Source organism: Trachinotus anak, unplaced genomic scaffold, assembly GCF_046630095.1.
Source record: "Trachinotus anak isolate AG129_WGS33_773 ecotype Australia unplaced genomic scaffold, CSIRO_AGI_Tana_v1 ptg000002l, whole genome shotgun sequence".
NCBI lineage: Eukaryota > Metazoa > Chordata > Actinopteri > Carangiformes > Carangidae > Trachinotus > Trachinotus anak.
In genome coordinates this window covers 8,985,774-9,005,000 of record NW_027273853.1, presented here as the reverse complement: position 1 = coordinate 9,005,000, position 19,227 = coordinate 8,985,774, and the positions used below count along the sequence as shown (strand labels likewise).

Below are 19,227 nucleotides of genomic sequence, written 5' to 3'. Positions count from 1 at the left end.
ACCTGCATTGTCAGATGGGCATACCAGAAGTCTAGTATTCCAAATATACTCCACAAGCAAATAGAAATCATTTTTCGTGATTAATTCTGTGGAAGGCCTTGGATGCATCAATAAAACACATCAATGCCAGTTCAGAGCCAAAGAAGCACAAGAGGGTGTTTGTGGGAATAAAACCAGTTAAACGTGGTCAACAACTGACTGTTAGAAGGAGAGAACAGTTGATGCAAGACGGCAATGAGAAGATAGATTGTAGAAAGTCTGTTTGAGATTAGGAAGTGCTTCATAAGAGCTATATACAGTGTCATTTAATATGTATTTCTCTTCTTCCTTTCATACATCCATTCTCCTCATTATGTTGCTGACACGCAACACCACATCAGATGTGATCATAGGGAGCAGAAACCAGGGCACAGCAGATTTCAGACAGCTGAAAGACTTGTCACAAATGTGGCTCACATGCCTTCCATCAGTGTCAAATAGTTTTCTAGTCCGTGTTATCACAGAATCTAGTTTGAACTGTATTTGCAATTAATTTTCAATGTTTGTTTTAACCAGCTGGAGCAAAGAAAGTGGGTAGAGTTTAGTGATTTACTGATTTGCACAGTTAGATGCATGATCAATCAGCTGCTGATCATAATTTGGAGACAGATCCTCTAAACAGATAATTGGTGAATGGTGGATGATTTTTAATTTCACTGCTTATGATTACAAATTAGACCCAGTTTGGAAAACTCCTCATGTGCATCGAGTGCGATATCACAATTTTCCTGTTGATGCTTTCTGTGCACTTTTACAGAATGTGCTGCTTTGAGAAGAAAGTCTTTGTTATTTGAGTATTTATTTTATATGTAATGTCTATAATGCAACTGACGTTCTATAAGCTGTTAGTTGCAGACTTTCCAATAATAAAGCAAACCCTATTCATGTGCTACCACAGACTGGCAGATATCCAAGAACTTTCTGCCGAAGAAAACACCGACAGTCCACCTGTAAATACTCATGCTGTTTTTATCTGTCTTGGTCAGAGTGATGTTGTGAAACAGCACAAAGTCTTATTCAACCATTCTGCAGTCCTGTAGCTCTGGTAACATAGACAGAAGAAGGAGGGAAGTGATCCTCCTTTATCCCTGTCTGTGGTGGGATTATGCTGAGTCAGAAGTATTGGGTAAATCGCACTGGAAGAAAAAAAGCCGGAGCAGTGAATCCAGCCAGACACAAGCCTTCTGCTCAGCCACTGCTCTCTGTGCCCTGCTCCACATGCTGTATGCTTCTTAGAGATTTGCAGTGGTTTTGATTAGCAGGCGAGCTCATGGTTTATGAACAGCAGCCGAGTGCCTGCTAAAAGGAAGAAATGGCACTTCTTGCGTCTTTGCACTGCTCTCCTGACTTGTTAGTGCTCTGTCTGTTTGATCTAAACGGAAGCCATTAGACTGGATTTGGTCTCAAGCATCATCTGCCGCTATCTTGACCTGATCCATTAGCTTAATGATTTGAAGGTCAAGTGAAGATGTTTGTAAGTTCCAGATTTCATACATTTTAGTAAGGATGCAGTCGCCATCAAAAACACCACTCTCACCACTTCCTCTCCACAGTCCTTATACAACTTCTTGTTTTCTGTAATCACTACAGTAAGTTGAATGGCCCACAAAGTTAATGTTTCTTCCAGCCTTAGATAATACTAGTAGGTCTTGTTTTTGCTCTGTTTTCTAATTCTTCAGTCTTGCCTGTATCATTCCCAAGGCTTTAGGAGTGAATCAAGATGAATTAAGATACTTTCCTTTTCCTTAAAGCATCAACTGGACATAAATTTCCCACTAGGATAGATTATAGTAGGATATCTGATTAACCACCGCGAAATCCAATAATTTGAATCAATTCATTGCACTGTGTTGTGTGGTCCTGGAGCATTTTTTGTTTCTTTTAAGCCTGATCACACAATTTATCATGATGTCAGATCTGGCTGGGTGGGGTCCAGGCAGTACCAAATCATTTGCTAAAAATGCTGCTGTACGTGGTAATACAGGCGGAGAGCTCACTGAAACTCAGACACATTTGTTGTGTGGGCCTTACAAGGCTCCAACTCTCCTGAACCTGCTGTAGTGTCCCTTCTACCAAATCCCTGCAACACTCACACAGTATTTTCTCAGTTAATGTAACTCAAAGGCACCTTGTGAGAATTTGTATAACGGTAGCTGCCTCCTGTCCCCACAACAGAGCAAACACACTAAAACCTAATATAATAATATATCTCCCTTTAGCTGTTTGACCATGAGTTGCTCCACTGGAGAGGTTCAGGGTTCGGTGTCTTGTTCACTGGCACTTTGCTTATTTTAGCTTTTCTCTACCTCTCTTTTCTGTCCTCTGCAGAGAGCGGTAGTTAAGACCCTTGAGTCTGAAAATAAACTCTGACACTTGCAAACACAAGCAAACCTTGTAGTTGCAATTATAGCTGACCAATAGTAGAGTTTTTAAAGTTGATTTTGATCTTGATATTTTATAGTTCAAATCATAATGTTAAGAATATATTTTCTAATATAGAGATGAAGATATGTACTGAGTGGAACATTTTACAGTTGAAAAATAAACCACTGCTCTTTGGGGGCAAACAATGCAATGGAGACACTGATACTTTGGCTAGGCTTTGAGTTATAGATTGAAAAACAAATGTTTTGTGTTTCCAAGCTGAACATAAGCCCGACATCCTTCTTTACAACTATTTCTGATGTAAACAAACCATTGACAACACTCGAAAACATGATCAACTTGGAATTAATTGTTGTCCGGTGTTCGTTCCTGTATTTAAAGATCAGTTCAGGAGTGACACAACTGGAAGCTTTGAGATATTCAGTGTGCACATTCATTAATAAAAAGTTTTAAATAGTAAAAATAGACTTAATCCTACTTCTGTTCAGGGAGAGGAGATAAATGAACTTCAAAGAAGAGCTCAACTGTAGCTGGCTTCTAAGATAAATAGAATATGAGATGCAAAAGATGTAGGAAAATGAAGTGCAGAATGTGCTTAGTCCTGGCAGAATTATATCATTTAAGTGAGCAATCCATATCACAGCAACAATCCTTCATGTCTTATCGTCACTTCTTTGGTCTGATTTCTGGGTCTTTTTAGCTTCTCAGCAATGAGTTTCTTTTCCAGGAGGGAAATAGCTTTCAATGCGACAGTCGTGGGGATGATTATGACAGTGCTGATGATGTGTCTGGGCCACTGCCAGGCTAATGGTGAGAGGGAAGTCGGGGGGATGGAGGGTGAAGTTTGGGTTAAGGAGGGAGAGGGGTTGAAATTGTGTGTCTGTATGTGTTTTCAATTTGTATTTTTTGCGTTTTAGTGTGTCTGCGTGTGTGTGTGTGTTTGTGCGTGGGACGGGAGGGCTTAAAAGATTAAACCCCAGCCTGGCCACAGTGACGAGAGAAGACCCCTCTTTGGAGCGCTCTCACTGCAGGGAGGCTTCTTCAGTGGCGTCCCATTTGCATGGCTCCCTGTCCTGCTCGGGGAATTAGCCTTTTCTTTTCCCATCGTCCCTCTCTCCTCCTTTCCACCTTGGAGAGAGCGCTTGCATCCAGCAGCACAGCTCGTTGCTGAGGCAGACAATGGAGAGGAGTATTTAGGACACTTGGCAGGGTGTGCATGTTGGAGGGGATGGGGACACGGGCTGCTAAGTAGCTCATCTTGTCACATAGCCACTGGCATGATAGCTCTCCACAGCAAGGTAAGCACCGAGCAGAGTCACATGCACACACACTCCATGCCCTGATTGTTTTCCTTTTTGTTTTATTGGTTTGTGTGGTGATGGTTTAACAAGTAACTTCCCCCTCTTCTTGACCATAATGCAATTAAGAAGGATATTTGTGGCTTATTTTATGATTACGTTTAAACGTTCCCTTTGTTAATATTTTGCCTAATGTTGGATTCACACCCCCTAATCCAATAAGGGGATGAATAATACATTAATCTTTCCATTGTTTGCCATGTATTGTAGGTAGCCACTGCAAAATCAATGCACTTTATTCACACTTTCCCCATAAGACCTTTCTTTGTGCAGTCTGAAGCTTTTACTCACTATACTTAAGGATGCACTAATTGCTATATATGAAGTCTCCTCTTTTATCTGTATAGCTATGCCATCAGCTGCAAGCAGCACTCTGTCACTTAGTAATTACAGTTATTTACAGCAGAGTGTATGGCCATCAGTGAATGGGGACCAAGATGTGTGGCTTCTAAAGCACATCACTGCTCTGCTATAGAAACCTCTCAGCCAGTATCTTTATTGCACAGATGTAGCATGAAGTAATTAAGCTGAATGCTCTTTCTTTATAGATCGCAAGTCTCCTCTGACCTTTGCCTGTGTGGCACAGTTTATCAAACACAATGTGACATACTTTCCATGCTTGGAAGCACATACACTATTTCAGAAGCTGGATTTGTACTGAGTATTATTCAGCTGTAGAATGTGTGATGGTTGTTGCTCGGAGAAACTGCAAACCTATTTTATGTTGTGACAGAGATTGTAGTGTAATTATGATGGTAACATCCAAATGCAAGGCAGAAGAGGCCGCTCTTCTCTCAGTCATAGAGAGAAGCATCTTTGAAAGCATTTCTGATGGAGTCCTGATGTAAAGATATAAGATCATCTTCATCCTGTCCATAGGCTGATATTTTATATCACACTGTCTTATTCCTGCCAATTCCTGTTTATTAGTAGCATTTTTTGTTATTTGTTTATGATCATTTTGCTGTGAACTCTGGCTCTCTATGTGTGTACCATGCTTGGCATAGTTTACCACATGAACACATAACAATGGCACCATCCAGTAGGTGAGGTGGAGGAGCAGATGAGACTATCTCTGTGATGTGTTTGCAGGTAATAGGCCATTACAGAAATGGGAAAAGCACAGGTTTAAATCATCACTGCAGAAGCGTAAGGGTGCACTTACTGATGATAGCAAAATTATCAGCTGTCATTCCGTGTTCTTGGTTCATCACTCAGCATTCAGAAAGAGCACCAGATGATGACTTCCTCGGGAACAAAGACAAAAGTTGTTATCATTTCTAATCATTTTTCAAGACGCAGTGTTTGTTAATTTAATTTATAGACATTAATTTATAAACATTGTGAGTGGAGGTTATTGTAATTCATACAGCGGTCCAGCTCCAGTTTTCATGGCTTGAATGACTGGTGCCATTGATATTCAGGTCAGCTGAGGTTGCTGAGCCTGTGTGGCCCTGGGGGGCATTGTGTTGACTGCAGGGGTTGGGATAAATAGCTTACATTAGCATGGTGGCGTCTATTGGATGAGAGACAGAGAATCAGAGAGAGAGAGACAAGGTGGGAGGGAGGGAGGGAGGGAGGGGGAGACAGATTGACACAGTGAACGAGCCATGACTGGATCCTCTGCAGCTGGATTACATAATGAATAGTACCTTATGCAGAGTCTGTCTGCTCTCTGGGTTCAGGAGGTACTGAGGTGTATTTGCCAGGGAAGGACAAAAATAACAACAGCTGAACGCAGTCTGTGCACTAGATTGCACACAACATGTAATACCCTGAAAAATGAATGCAGAATACACTGAAATTTGCCAAAAAGTAAAATTTTGCAGGAGCTTCTTGCTAAAAGGAAAAAGCGGCAAATGAAGAAATCACGCTGTTCCGCTCTCAAAAAGTTATTTTTTTTCTATCGAGCGCTGAACCAGTTCCCGCTTAGCAACAGGGGGGCTGGTGTAGTACAAAGTGTGTAGAGAGCAGCTTGTTCTGCAGGTGCTGTTGTGTGTGTCTTTTGGCGTTACTTCTTTATCTGCTGTGTAATAGGCTTGGATAGCCTATGTCTGTATCCTTGTATTTAATTGAATCATTCTGTTGGTCTTCTGGGAGATATAAACCTGTTTGTCTGTAGCCCAGTACAGTTTTATTCTCCACACAGATACAGGAACAGGAGGAGTGCCTCTTTCAGAGCCGAGGTTGAAGAGACACACAGGCTGTGGCTGTCTGTGGCTCATTTTGGAATCAAAATCAATGATTTTCTCATAAATAATTCATAGGTTACACTAAGTGTATCACTGCCGCTTTGAGGTAGAATAACACTGATTCAGCATAAAAATGAGGCGGATCACAGCTTTTGTGTCATCCTGATTTATGTAAAAACACAATATGTAGTCATATCAGCTGTCTGATCTCAGCAGATGTGAAGAGGTTTGTGCTGCTTCTATTTCTTTCTTTCCTTTTAAGAGAAAATTGTGTCAAACTTCATTTCTAAAGTGAGCATTTGATAGCAAACCTCATTTGGTTTTGGCTTTTTCCACAGAGCAGAATCCGTTATAAGGAAACATGTTATAAAACTAGAGAAAGTATATGTGACACCATGGTTGATATCAACTTCTAAAAATAGACTTTGGCAGCTTGAAAGAAAGAGGAATGTGCTTGTGTCTGGTAAACTGGCTTCAAATGTGCTTGCTCTCTGAATTCCTGCTTGAAAAATTAAGTGATCAAACAGTGGAAGTGGTTTTTCTGAGACATGTTTGTCTGTAGTCTCATGAATGTGAATCAGTAGGACAGCAACTCTCAGCAGGCTCTGGATAAATAAAGCTAAAGAGATTGAACAGTAATGCCCCTTAAACCAGACTAAGTCACTGCTGCCTCTTACAGATGATGTCAAACCCAATGTCTCACTGTTTCATCTTAATTTAATCTGGATCAATATTCCTCTCCCCGTCTTGCTTGTTTTTCTGCCATCAGTATTAGGTGATGCCACTAAATCTTATCTGCCATATTACAACATATGTGATTTTAGGATTCCACATCTCACGCCTTGGTCTAAGTGGTGATTCACCAGAAAAGATGAGGTGAGAGGAATTAGATAAAAGAACAAATTAACACTCCTCCAATATTTCAGGAATAATTTGCAATTTAGGGAAATAGACTTATTCACATTCTTGCTGAAAGTTAGATTCTGATGTCTGTCTGCTAAATATGAGGCAACAGGGAGAAACAGCGAGCCTGGCTCTCTTCAAAGGCAACAAAGTCTGCCTCTCTCTCTCTCTCTCTCTCTCTCTCTCTCTCTCTCTCTGTCTCTCTCACTGAGAGAGAGAGATAGATAGATATGAGAGTGGTATCAATCTTCTCATCTAACTCTTGGGAATAGTGAATAATCTCTTTACTAAATGTTGAACTATTCCTTTGATATACTGTAAATTATAATGTGTTGTTTAGGTGTTGAAAATGAGGTGGCATTTAACACTACAGAAATCACTCTGGGAGAAATGAAATATACTATAATTTTTTTATGTTATTTCAGAAAACAACTTACTTTGTTACTTTGAAAATCCTACAAATCGATAATAACAATGAACAGTAAATGATAAGAATTAATATACTGCCCATCCCCAGTGTTTACTTCATGTGCTGTAATGTTTCACATAAAAGGACAGACTGGCAACACTCAGGCTGCTGTTAACATTTATTTTCATTATTGAGTACTCCATTTCATTATTGATTTATTTTTTTATGCCTATACGCCTGTGACAGCCGTGGCCGGAGGCATTTTGTTTCTGAGTTGTCCGCGCGCCTGTCACATTCCCATCCCATGAATCTCTGTAACGCCTTTTTTTTTGTCAAATTTTGTTCTTACGTTCACTTGGACTTGGGTTATAGGTCAAGGTCAGTGTGACCTCACAAAACATTTTGCAAAAACATCCTCTTGAACTCTGAACTGATTACATTTTGTTGGTCGAAGTCAAAGGTCAAGGTCACAGTGATCTCACGTTCTTGTGAACATGATACATCAGGAACGCCCAGAGGGAATTTCATTACATCTAACACAAAAGTCCACTTGGACTCAAGGATGAACTAATTAGAATTTGGTGGTCAAAGGTCAGAGGTCAAGATCACTGTGACCTCATAAATAAAATAACATATAACTCAATAAATCATACGCTAATTATGACACAATTGTCTAATAGGATAAAATGATGAAGTGATGATATTTTACTTCACACTGACATCATAATGTTTTGCAAAAACACTTCCGGCTGTCATTAAAGGCTGTAAGGCTGTAGGCTGTAATCAATCGTTTGTATAATTGTTGTTCGTCTGTATAATGTGGGAAGACAGTTAAAAAGTTAGGGTGTTCAAGTTGCTTGTTTTATTTATACAAAGAAGCAGAAAATCCTCTCAGAAACTGGAATCAGATAGTGTTGAGCATCTTTACTCAATAAATGACTGAAACAGTACAAGACAGTTGCAGATTAAATTTCAGTCAATCAACTAATCAATTAGCAGACTAAATGTTTCAACTGTAAACCGCATTGTTTGTCTTTACTGCATGCTAGAAAGGTTTTCGTCCTCCTGGAATTCAGACATGACGTGGACGCTGCAGTAGCTGGCACTGTATCTAAGCAGTGCTCATTTTTCCTTCTCTGACTGATTAAGACCAATCCAGTGTTAACCCCATCTTGGCTTCCTCTTGCAGGATTACAGCAAATCTGTTGTTAATGACCGCTTGTGGTGGTGTTGATTGTGTATAATGTGTATGGTGGTGGTAGTGGGGGTGGGGTTGTTGGAGCAACATCTTGTTCTTGAAGCCTAAGACCACTCTGACCCCTCCATCATCCCCTCCTCCACCCTGTCCTCTTTTCCCTGCGCTCCTCCTCCCCCACATCAGTGGATCTGCCCCGGCTGATAGAGGAAGACATTTCTGTAAAGTTCCCCACTTGATTATGCAGCTTGCATCAGGCAAAGCACGGAAAAGGAGGGGTTTCGCTCACTTTCACCGAGGCCATAATGCCCTGAGGGGGTTATGGGATCATGATAAAAAGCACAGATGACAATATTGGTCATCAGAGTGCAGCAGTAAAATCCCAAAATCTGCCCCCAGCAGCCTCCGCTCGGTGTAATATGTTTTCTGATTGCAGAGTAATGAGGTTGAGAATTCTAAGGGGAGTAACGGGAGAGAGTAAGAGATTGAAATTCAGCCAGCAAAGCAAAGCAAAGCTGGACGAGGAAAAAAAAAAAAACTTGACAAGAAAAACCACCAAAATCAAACCACAAGCAGTAATAGCTCTGGCAACGTCTAGGGTGTGATTTATGGGGGGGAAGAAATGGCCTTGTTTGAGGGCTGTCACGTCTGGGCCTTGTGATTTACTGTGATGACTGGAGCGCTCTCATCACGTGCATTCGGGCTGCTAAGATAGGACAGGAGAGGTAGGAGGCCCCATTAATACTGATTATAAGAGCATGCTGTGTGGTGCCGGTCTGATGGTTTTTTACAGTATATCAATTCAGTGACACTTCTTAATGGGATAGATGGGATTGGTTCTTTCACAATGCACTGTGACGCTATAATGAGGCTCCTTGTCGTCTCCCCTAATCTCCTAAGTGCATCTATTAAGATCATTTATGATTTAGGAGTAACAGAAATGATGCTTGCTGTAAAAATGTAGCTGTGGAGTGAAGCAGAGGGAGAGAGAGGGAAAGAGTTTTAATAAACTTGTTTTTTTCATTGTTTTTTCTGAAGACAAGGAGAGATGAATGTCTTTAATAGATGAGCACAGCACCCTAAGTCTTCGTTCCACAACAGCAGTGTTGTTCCAGATTAAAATGAATGTTTGCATAGTTTCATTGCCGATCACAAAAGGCCCCCCGCAGCACACAAACTGCTCTTTTTGAAAGGTGTTGCTAGGATACGGGCCAGCGTGAAAATGAAATCTCCTCTGTACTGCCTCCCTGCAGCTGTACAGCTCGGACATTATGGCCAACTTATTGTGTGTGTGGTATAGTTGTACAGTATGTCTGCCCCATTTTTCCTGAATTTGTTTTTGTCTGACCGTGTTTGAATGTTTTGTTGTGAGTGTGATTTTGTTTGCGTGATTCAAAGCTGGAGTATTACACTGACACACTCTTCTATCATCCATTCAGACTCCATTTGTCTGGAGACTGGTGAGATCTCAATCCTGCTGTCACACCTCTGAGTCTCCGCCAGCTGACACCTCCGGCTGCGCACAAAGAATCAATAGTATCTGCCTCATGTTCAATTACGCTCTAATCAACACACACCAGGCCAGCACGACCTGGGAATGAATGGATGATGGATGATGAATGAATGTTTGCTTGAAGACATGAGGTGTTGCATTTGATTGTGAGTTTGACAGTGCCCTGGTCAACATGCACTGAAAAGCCATTAAGAGTAAAATTGACTTATTCAGACAAAAATCATAGGTGCAAATGAGAGATTTTTTTTCCAGCTTTTAAAATGTCAAGAGGCTTGGTGTTGATGTCATTCTGTTACCTGCAAGGTGACACATTTCCCGGATAATTTCCCTAAAGGTTTTTTCTTTGCTGTAATACTTAATTAAATGATTAACTGGGGTATAAATTAGCTTTGAGCATCACTCAAAAGTCTTTGGTCCATCTAAGAGACCTTCATCTGGAAATATTAGTATTCATCCACTTGTGCTGCATCTCACATCTTTTTCTGTGGATCCTTTCTCTGTTTTTGCAGATAAATTGTTTGAGAATCTCCTGTTACAGTATATAAGCTCTAATGGTATAACAGGTATCTGTCTGAGGATCTTTCTTTTATAGAACATGAAACATTTTCAGTCTGATCTGATTTAGAATATCAATTACATGGAGAATATTCTCCACCATTATGGAGAAACTATATTTGTCTCCTCCTCTTGTTTCTATCAGCACAGTGTGTGTCCACACTCAGACAGCTGCTGCTTTTCATATTGTGTTACTGGGTGTGAGGCTGATAGCCAGTGTTGTGTTGGTGATTCCTGGTGTGGCGTTAACATCTTGGGAACAGTGAGTGGGCAGCAAGTTGCCTGCTCAACTAGACCGGCGCTCAGGATTTCTTCTGGCAACTGTCCACATGTCAATCATCAGGTGGCAACCAATCAAGGAGCTTGTGCCTCGGAGGCTGACAGGAAGCAGAGATGCTGCAGCGCTGTGCATTTGTGATGCTCATTGAGGCGGAGATTGGTTGGTGAAGCCTGTCATGTGCTCTGACACAGGTTGATCCTGATACAGTTTACATACACAGTAAGCCTTCCACATGAGACAAATGTCTCGACAGAATTCTACACACAACCCTGAGACGATTAGATTAATCCATTAGTCAGTATCAACATGTTTGATAGTAAACTGTTTAAGGCATGTATAAAGCAAAAGTAAAACAATTTTAAAAGCTGTTATGAGAAACAACTGTTATGAGAAAAGGATACACACACACACACACACACACACACACACAGACGTAATTGCTGGCCTGTGGTTTTACAAATGGGATTGTATTGTATTTGAGGTTTTTTGATGCTGATTCCTGTCCTTTTATTGTGGTTTTATGTTAATAGAAAGATGTAATATGTGGTTGGGTGCACAACACCCTTGGGTGCTTTCTATTTAACATTAGCATGCTGTTAGATTTGAATGATCTCGTACAGTAAACACTAGTTTGTTGGATTAAAAAACTGGTCACTGCCAGTTTATATATTGTGTTTCTGTAGTAAATTATCTGACCTCTATTGCAGGATATTTTATCATATTAATTTAAATTCCCAGATTCAACGAACATTTTTTTCCCGTAAGATTTTTGTCCTTCATTTGACAATCTCTCTCTCTTCCTGTTTTATTATGTCTCTTTAAGGAAATCCAGGCTAATGTCCTGCTAATGTTCCATCAGCTGAGCTTCTAGCTGTAACCCCACCAGGTGCTTCTTTCTCCAACATCATGCTGCACCTCACCCTGCTCCTCCATCTGCTGGTCCTCTCACTCTCCCCTGCAGGTCAGTAGCACATCAGCTGAAAGGGATTGGCTAAATGAATTTGCAGAATGTGTGAAAAGACATGTTGAAATACTGTGTATCACTGCTGTTGGATGAAATCATCACATCTCTAAAAATCATTAATTACACAATGTTTCTATGACTGTACGAATCATTACATTTTCTCAGCTCAGTGCTTGAAATAAAAACATGTAAATCACAAATTTGTACTTATTTGGCATCAGTGCTACATAAAATTGTATAATTAGTTCAGCAGCAGTAGTAGCAGCAGTTTGCTCTCTGAGAATTTTCTTTTCAAACATTGGCAGTGAACAGCACCGAGAAATCAAAAGGGCATTGCTCATTTAGCTCGACTCTGGTTTACTTGTAGGCCCTTCATCTTCACTGAGTGTTACCATTCAAAAATCCAGTTCTCAAAGATTCATTTGGCACTCACAGTCTGTGCAATACAGCAACTACTGAAATGGAGAAATTTTGATTAGTGGCTCCGACTAAGACACATGAAAACCAAAGAGGTGGCAGACAACTTGGATAGTGGCACATTTATCCAAACTGGACTGCCAGTGGACTCATGATAAGAAAGACGAAGCGTCAACAAGCTGCTAATGACTAGCTTTCAAGAACACAGTGGGTATAATGACGTTGGAAGTGATGTGTGCCTCAAGGATGAAAGTAGAAATCTGTTTTTATTGACTACCGTGAGGATGTGTTTGATTGTCAGGTGTAAATGCAAACTAACCAAATCCGGACTAGATACGAGATAAATGCCAAGGCCAGCTGTAAAAGGAGCACAAATTGTAGGAAAAGGTACAAAGGGTACGTATATCTGACAATCCAGGCTGGGCAATTGTGCGCTTGAAGGTCCTAGTTTGCAGGTTTTCATTCTTTTTTTTTTTGTGATCCCACTGTGCAGTCATCTGTGTTGGAAACAAAGGAAAGTGGACAGAAAACAGCAGGCCTGAAAATGACCTGACTAAAAAAGATACAGCCTCCTCTGTGTTCTCACACCTGGGGCTATTCTCACTTGTTTCAGGCTGGATTTCACATGAACCAAAAAAATAAATAAATTGGGAGATTGGGAATTCTGGCTTCACACCACATCCTTCTCAAACAGATGTTGAGATCTAGGAGATTTATCTTCCTTTTTCTCCTTTTTTTTAATATGGGGAGGTACTTGTAGCATTGCAGCTGAACTCAACAAAGATTTTGGCAGCACTACAGCTAAAGCTCAGAGTATCCTGTTGGAAATGCTCTGACATACAGCTACAGAGAAGAAATGGGTGCACAGTTACACAGTTCACATACACTCTATGTAGTTCAGCCACACAGGGCTGAACTGTGTATGGCTGCTCTATCTAAACAGACAGCAGCCAACCAGCAGACTCAGGTTGTTATTGTGGGTAGAGAACATTGGCTTGACATTTTTGTTTAGCCCCAACAAGAACAAAGTTTGATGACTAATGTGACATTAATGTCATGACAGCAGAACAAAAGTAAAGCGCACACTATCCTGCAACTAAAGTACAGAGCGGTTCAGCCAGTCCATGGTAATTCTTAGACTACGACATACAGATGCAAAAGTGTTTAACAGTCATAGTTATTGTCTAATCATCTGGTTGGTATGACTGTCTTCTCCCTTCTGTAAATGCACCATAAGTAATTAAACCCTCAAGGCCAGCCACAAAACTTTGGTATTTTACTGTGAAGGGTGGGATGTAGTGGATTTCACAGATCAGTATTTCATTCCAAAAGCTTTCCAGCCATTCATCACACTGTCAGCAGCAAAAAGGGATTCTTTCAAAGACCTGCACCTCGCTGAAGAAACGTTCATGATGTTCAATGTTCTTGCTGTATCCTGTGAGAAAGAGAAATACACCTGTAGTTTAGAACACAGGAAGTAATTGATATCAGGAGTAGTTTGCAGCGTTATGGTTCAAAATGCTGACATAATGTCCTTTGTTACAGATGCATCATTTCATGGAGAGATACCTGACTTTTACAGAGGTAAGGAAATGCAATGAAGAGCTCTGACCTTATGTTCATGCACTTTTTAAATTCATTCAAGAGTGTGCAAAGTTTTGATATTCAGAAAATATTCAGAAAATGTTACACTGGTGGTGATGAGGTTTCAAGGGTGAGGATGACCAGGAGGATACAGAGAGTGTTTAATAACCAGAATGGTCACAGGGTCGACAAGTGATTTATTTTTATGAACATATTTATTCTTTTGAAGTACCCTTGAGGAACTCAGGGCTGATCATTCAAACCAGGACCACAAAATATGAAAAGTGAAAAATAGGAAAGCAAAACTCTCCATTTGATTTATGGTCTTCAAACCGGAGACAAACAAGCTACACCCATTCAGAGGCAGTCAAGGCTACACCACTAGATCTGTTTGAGAAGAATAAGGCCAGTCACTTTTGGTTGCTTCTTGACTAATTCTGTCAAAATAATTCTCACATGTGACCTTTAACTTGCATAACTTGAATTTCATTTGATTTGCTGTGGAGAAACACTCCATTAGGCAACTTATTTGTTTATTCATGGACATCATCACAGGGTTTTATATTCCCCTGGAAAGACACATTACACAGCTTTACAGCCCAGGAGAGAGGGGTTGCACAATTTTCTTTTTTTCTGTTACACATTTTAGTCAGCTTCTGCTATTGTTTTGGTAATTCTAGACAACAGGATATTGCACAACACTTACACATCCATCTGGTGGACAGGCAGCCTGCATGGAATGCCTTTTCAAAGAAAATACAACCCTCTTTGCAGATTTAATAAATAGACTATGTATAAAGTATCAGAGAGATAATATACCATTGAAATCTCCACCTCCTCCTTAATTTAAACTGTTATTTAAGCTTTAAACTCATTTACTATATTACAGTGAAACCAAAGAAAAGAAGTATATCAGCTCCAAATAGGCTTCAGTTGCCCATCTCTGCCCACTCCAGCTCCTGAGGCGGTAAAACTACAATAGTATCCGCCTGTCAGAATTCATTAAGGGACATGCAGTGACAGACAGCTCCTTTTCCCATGGTCTACAATAGGACAGGACAAATGAAAATCTATCTGGAGGTCATGTCTCTTTCCAATGTTGCTATTTCTGGATTTCTCCTACTTGGAAATGTACATTAATGGAGATGGTCCAAGACACTGAGCTGTCCTGGGCAGAGATATCTAGGATGGTCATTAAAGCCAGAAACTGAATTACAGTTACCATGCCTCATTGTGATGTTGATAGATGAGATAGAGGAGGAAAAATAATACACTGTATGGCTCTATGATTGATTCATTGTGTGTGTGTGTGTGTGTGTGTGTGGTCATTAAATTGTTTTTTTTTCTTTTTTTGTTAATGAGAATATTGAAATATTGATACCACTCTAATGTATTTGTGCTAAATATGAAGCTACAGCGAGTATTGTAGCTTAGCATAAAGACTGGAAATGGGGTTATAGCTTTGGCTCTGTCCAGTGGTAAAACAATTCACTTAGCAGCACCTCTAAAGCTCAGTGATTAACAAGTTCTGTCTCGCTTGTTTTTTGTATCTGTATAAGAACTGAAGTGTATGAACAACAAGTTGGGGTTTTACAGTGGGTTATGTGCCAAACAATTTTTTGGCATGGCATTGCTCCAAGGTTGCCAGGCAGCCAGCTGAAACTCACGACAGTCTCTGTGCCAGGCCAAGTGGTAGTCCAGAAATAGTCCATATTGATCTTTCAAGAAAGCGAATAAATGCATTTTCCAAAATGTCCCACTGTTCCTTTAAGTCGAGTGTGTTGGCAAAAGGAAAATCAAATGCTCCAAGCTCAAGCTCATATTCAAAATTGGGTCTCTATTCATTAGTTTAAATATTTGACTGTGTGTGTATATTTAATGTTTTCATTATGTGCATATGATTTGACCCATGGAGATGGCTGTCAGCAAGGGGTAAATGGAAAAAAGAGGGCTTGCTGATTCGTTGCTTGGGAACAAGTAGTGATGCTGCATCGAGATTTTGTTGGTGAACTCGAATCTTTTTTTCTCGTGGTCTCTTTTTTTTTTTACCCATTCATTCACTTTTCTTCCTCATAGAGCATCGACAGCAGACAATTTTCGCAGTCTGTGTGCCTGTGTGGATTGTCACCTCCTGGGCATGTTGACATTACGTCCTCTTGTCTGCAGAAATAACACAGCGGGGTGTCGCTTGGGCTCTGCTGATTGTTTTTGATGATGCACACATCAGTCCGATTCACTGGACTACAGTGTTTAAAGTCACTCAGCACTGAAATATGTGAGAAGGCTTTGTAATTTTGAACTCTTTGTCAAACTTGGACAAAGATGAAGGCGTAGTCATGGGAGGAGGCAGAGTCGATACCACGCTCCTCAAAGGTCAGAACATTGTGTAGGCTGCCTTCCAGCTGGGACACACTGCAGAATCCCTCTTTTTTCTTACAAGTGAACTTCTTATCATTTAGCCTATAGCAATGCTAATGTCCATCACTCTGCTGGTAAAATGATAGTCCACCCAGTATCTGTCTCTTTAGGACCAGTCACTTCCTCTCGCCTTTAATGGCCGTATAATGTTTGTAGTTTTCACTGCATTTTAAAGCACCTAACCCTAACCTTGACCCCAAGTATCAAAAAGTCAATGAACACCACTTCTTAGCTGTTCAGTACTTTTCAAACACTGATCTAAAAAGCTTAGATGAAGCTAATATCTATAACCTTACTAACGAGATTGGCTCTTTATGTTGGATCCAGGTGATCCGACCCACAGTTCCTTTGTCAGTGTCATCATGAAATTGTGTTTCTGTGTGGCATATCGGTGACATTATTTCTATCATTTAGTGAGGATGGACCACTGACTCAGTTCTTAGTTCCACAGCAGTCCCTGGCCCTGCATTACCTCAGTGTACAGTGCATCCAGAAAGTATTCACAGCGCTTCACTTTTTCCACATTTTTTATGTTACAGCCTTATTCCAAAATGGATTTAATTCATTTTTTACCTCAAAATTCTACACACAATACCCCAGAATGACAAAGTGAAAAAGTTAGCTTGAAAGGTTTGCAAATATATTAAAAATAAAAAACAAAAAACATGTACATAAGTATTCACAGCCTTTGCCATGACACTCAAAATTGAGCTCAGGTGCATCCTGATCATCCTTCATATGTTTCTACAACTTGATTGGAGTCCACCTGTGATAAATTCAGTTGATTGGACATGGTTTGGAAAGGCACACACCGGTCCCAATGAGCACAGTGGCTTCCATCATCCGTAAATGGAAGAAGTTTGGAGCCACCAGGACTCTTCCTAGAGCTGGCCGTAGAGAAATCTAGGCAGAAGGGCCTTAGTCAGGGAGGTGACCAAGAACCTGATGGTCACTCTGACAGTGCCCCAGCGTTGCTCTGTGGAGAGAGGAGAACCTTCCAGAAGGACAATCATTTCTGCAGCGCTCCACCAATCAGGCCTGTATGGTAGAGCGGCCAGACGAAGGCCACTCATCAGTCAAAGGCACATGACAGCCCGCCTGGGGTTTGCCAAAAGGCACCTGAAGGACTCTCAGACCATGAGAAACAAAATTCTCTCGTCTGATGAAACAAAGATTGAACTCTTTGGCCTGAATGCCAAGCGTCATGTCTGGAGGAAACCAGGCAGCACTCATCACCTGGTCAATACCATCCCTACAGTGAAGCATGGTGGAGGCAGCATCGTGCTGTGGGGATGTTTTTCGGCAGCAGGAACTGGGAGACTAGTCAGGGTCGAGGGAAAGATGAATGCAGCGATGTACAGAGACATCCTTGATGATAACCTGCTCCAGAGCGCTCTGGACCTCGGACTGGGGCGAAGGTTCATCTTCCAACAGGACAACGACCCGAAGCACACAGCCAAGATAACAAAGGTGTGGCTTCGGGACAACTCTGTGAATGTCCTTGAGTGGCCCAGCCAGAGCCCAGACTCGAACCCGATTGAACATCTCTGGACAGATCGGAAAATGGCTGTGCACCGACGCTCCCCATCCAACCTGATGGAGCTGGAGAGGTTCTGCAAAGAAGAATGGGAGAAACTGCCCAAACATAGGTGTGCCAAGCTTGTAGCATCATACTCAAAAAGACTTGAGGCTATAATTGCTGCCAAAGGTGCTTCAACAAAGTATTGAGTAAAGGCTGTGAATACTTATGTACATGTGATTTTTTTTGTTTATTTTTAATATATTTGCAAAAACTTTAAGCAAACTTTTTTCACTTTGTCATTCTGGGGTATTGTGTGTAGAGTTTTGAGGTAAAAAATGAATTTAATCCATTTTGGAATAAGGCTGTAACATAACAAAATGTGGAAAAAGTGAAGGGCTGTGAATACCTTCGGGATGTACTGTATCCCTACTAACTAATCTACTTCCACTTCAGTCCCCAGATATGGGTTGTGAGCTTGTGAGCAAGTGTGTGTTGGTTTGAGCTTCTGTGTTGCAGTGTATTTAAAATTTTAGCTGCTTTGTTGAACACACAACACAAAGCACAGATGAACAGCAGAGGAGTGAATAATGCTGCAGAAATAGTCTGTCCACTGTAAGCAACAGAATCCACGCTTCTCTTTCCCACCAAGTACTGTAGCAAGCTGCAAACTTTTTAGGCCAGCTTTCAATTAAACATTTTAGTGTTCTAAAGACTGCTGGACTAAAGACAATGATCCAAGTGATGCACTTTGAAACAGTCATTGTTTATTAGCGCACTGTGCAGACTGTGTTTCACATTAATATACAGTATATAACAAAACTGTGCACACCCACTAAAATGTAACTTAACGTAATTACAAATCCTCTCCATTTAACACAGTGTTATTTGTGTTTAGCCGAGGTTAAATTAAGCCAATTAATTTGACTGGCAAAAGTGACTACACGATTCATTGATGAGATTCCATTCTTTTATTTTTTGTTCTTTTATTCTGGATGTCCACCTTTACTATTGATGGCAGGTTTGATCCTCCTGATACCAGTCTTGTACAAATCTATGGAGAGATGTTCTCCCATTCTTCCCTAACCCTAAATCCCGGTCCTGTCGAGCTTCTTGTGTATTTGGGTGCATAAACTTGCTGTCACAGTGCTATCTATAAATGTCTTGTCCCCTATACCTTTTGCACTCATGCGGTTCCATAGCAGCACTCTCCCACCTCCATGTTTCACAGTTGCCACTGTGCAGTCTCTGTGGTAGTCCTGGCCAGGTCCACGCCAAATAACCTGGACCCCATCTGGTGTCATCTGACCAAAGAATGTGCTGCCAATATTTATCATGTTCTTTGGCAAAGTGTAGTCTTGCACTTTGGCGCTGCTTTGTGAGGAATGGTTTTATTCTTCGACAATGTGCGTGGAGGTCGACTTTATGCAATGTCCTTCACGGTGTCTGAGCAGTCACTGATACACCAATTTCCTCTGTTAGTGATATTGCACAAG

At 40.9% G+C, this 19,227-nt stretch overlaps 1 protein-coding gene across 2 annotated transcripts in view; it reads left to right on the top strand.

The window, feature by feature from the left end:
• Positions 1-19,227, top strand: part of LOC139630576 (contactin-1a-like) — a 65,388-nt gene that overhangs the window by 21,441 nt on the left and 24,720 nt on the right. For both annotated transcript variants that reach the window (XM_071494161.1, XM_071494169.1), the window contains exons 2-3: positions 11,653-11,790; positions 13,756-13,794. In XM_071494161.1, coding sequence (XP_071350262.1) covers positions 11,736-11,790; positions 13,756-13,794 — 94 coding nt within the window. In that variant the 5' untranslated portion in view covers positions 11,653-11,735. The remainder of the gene's footprint in view (positions 1-11,652; positions 11,791-13,755; positions 13,795-19,227) is intronic.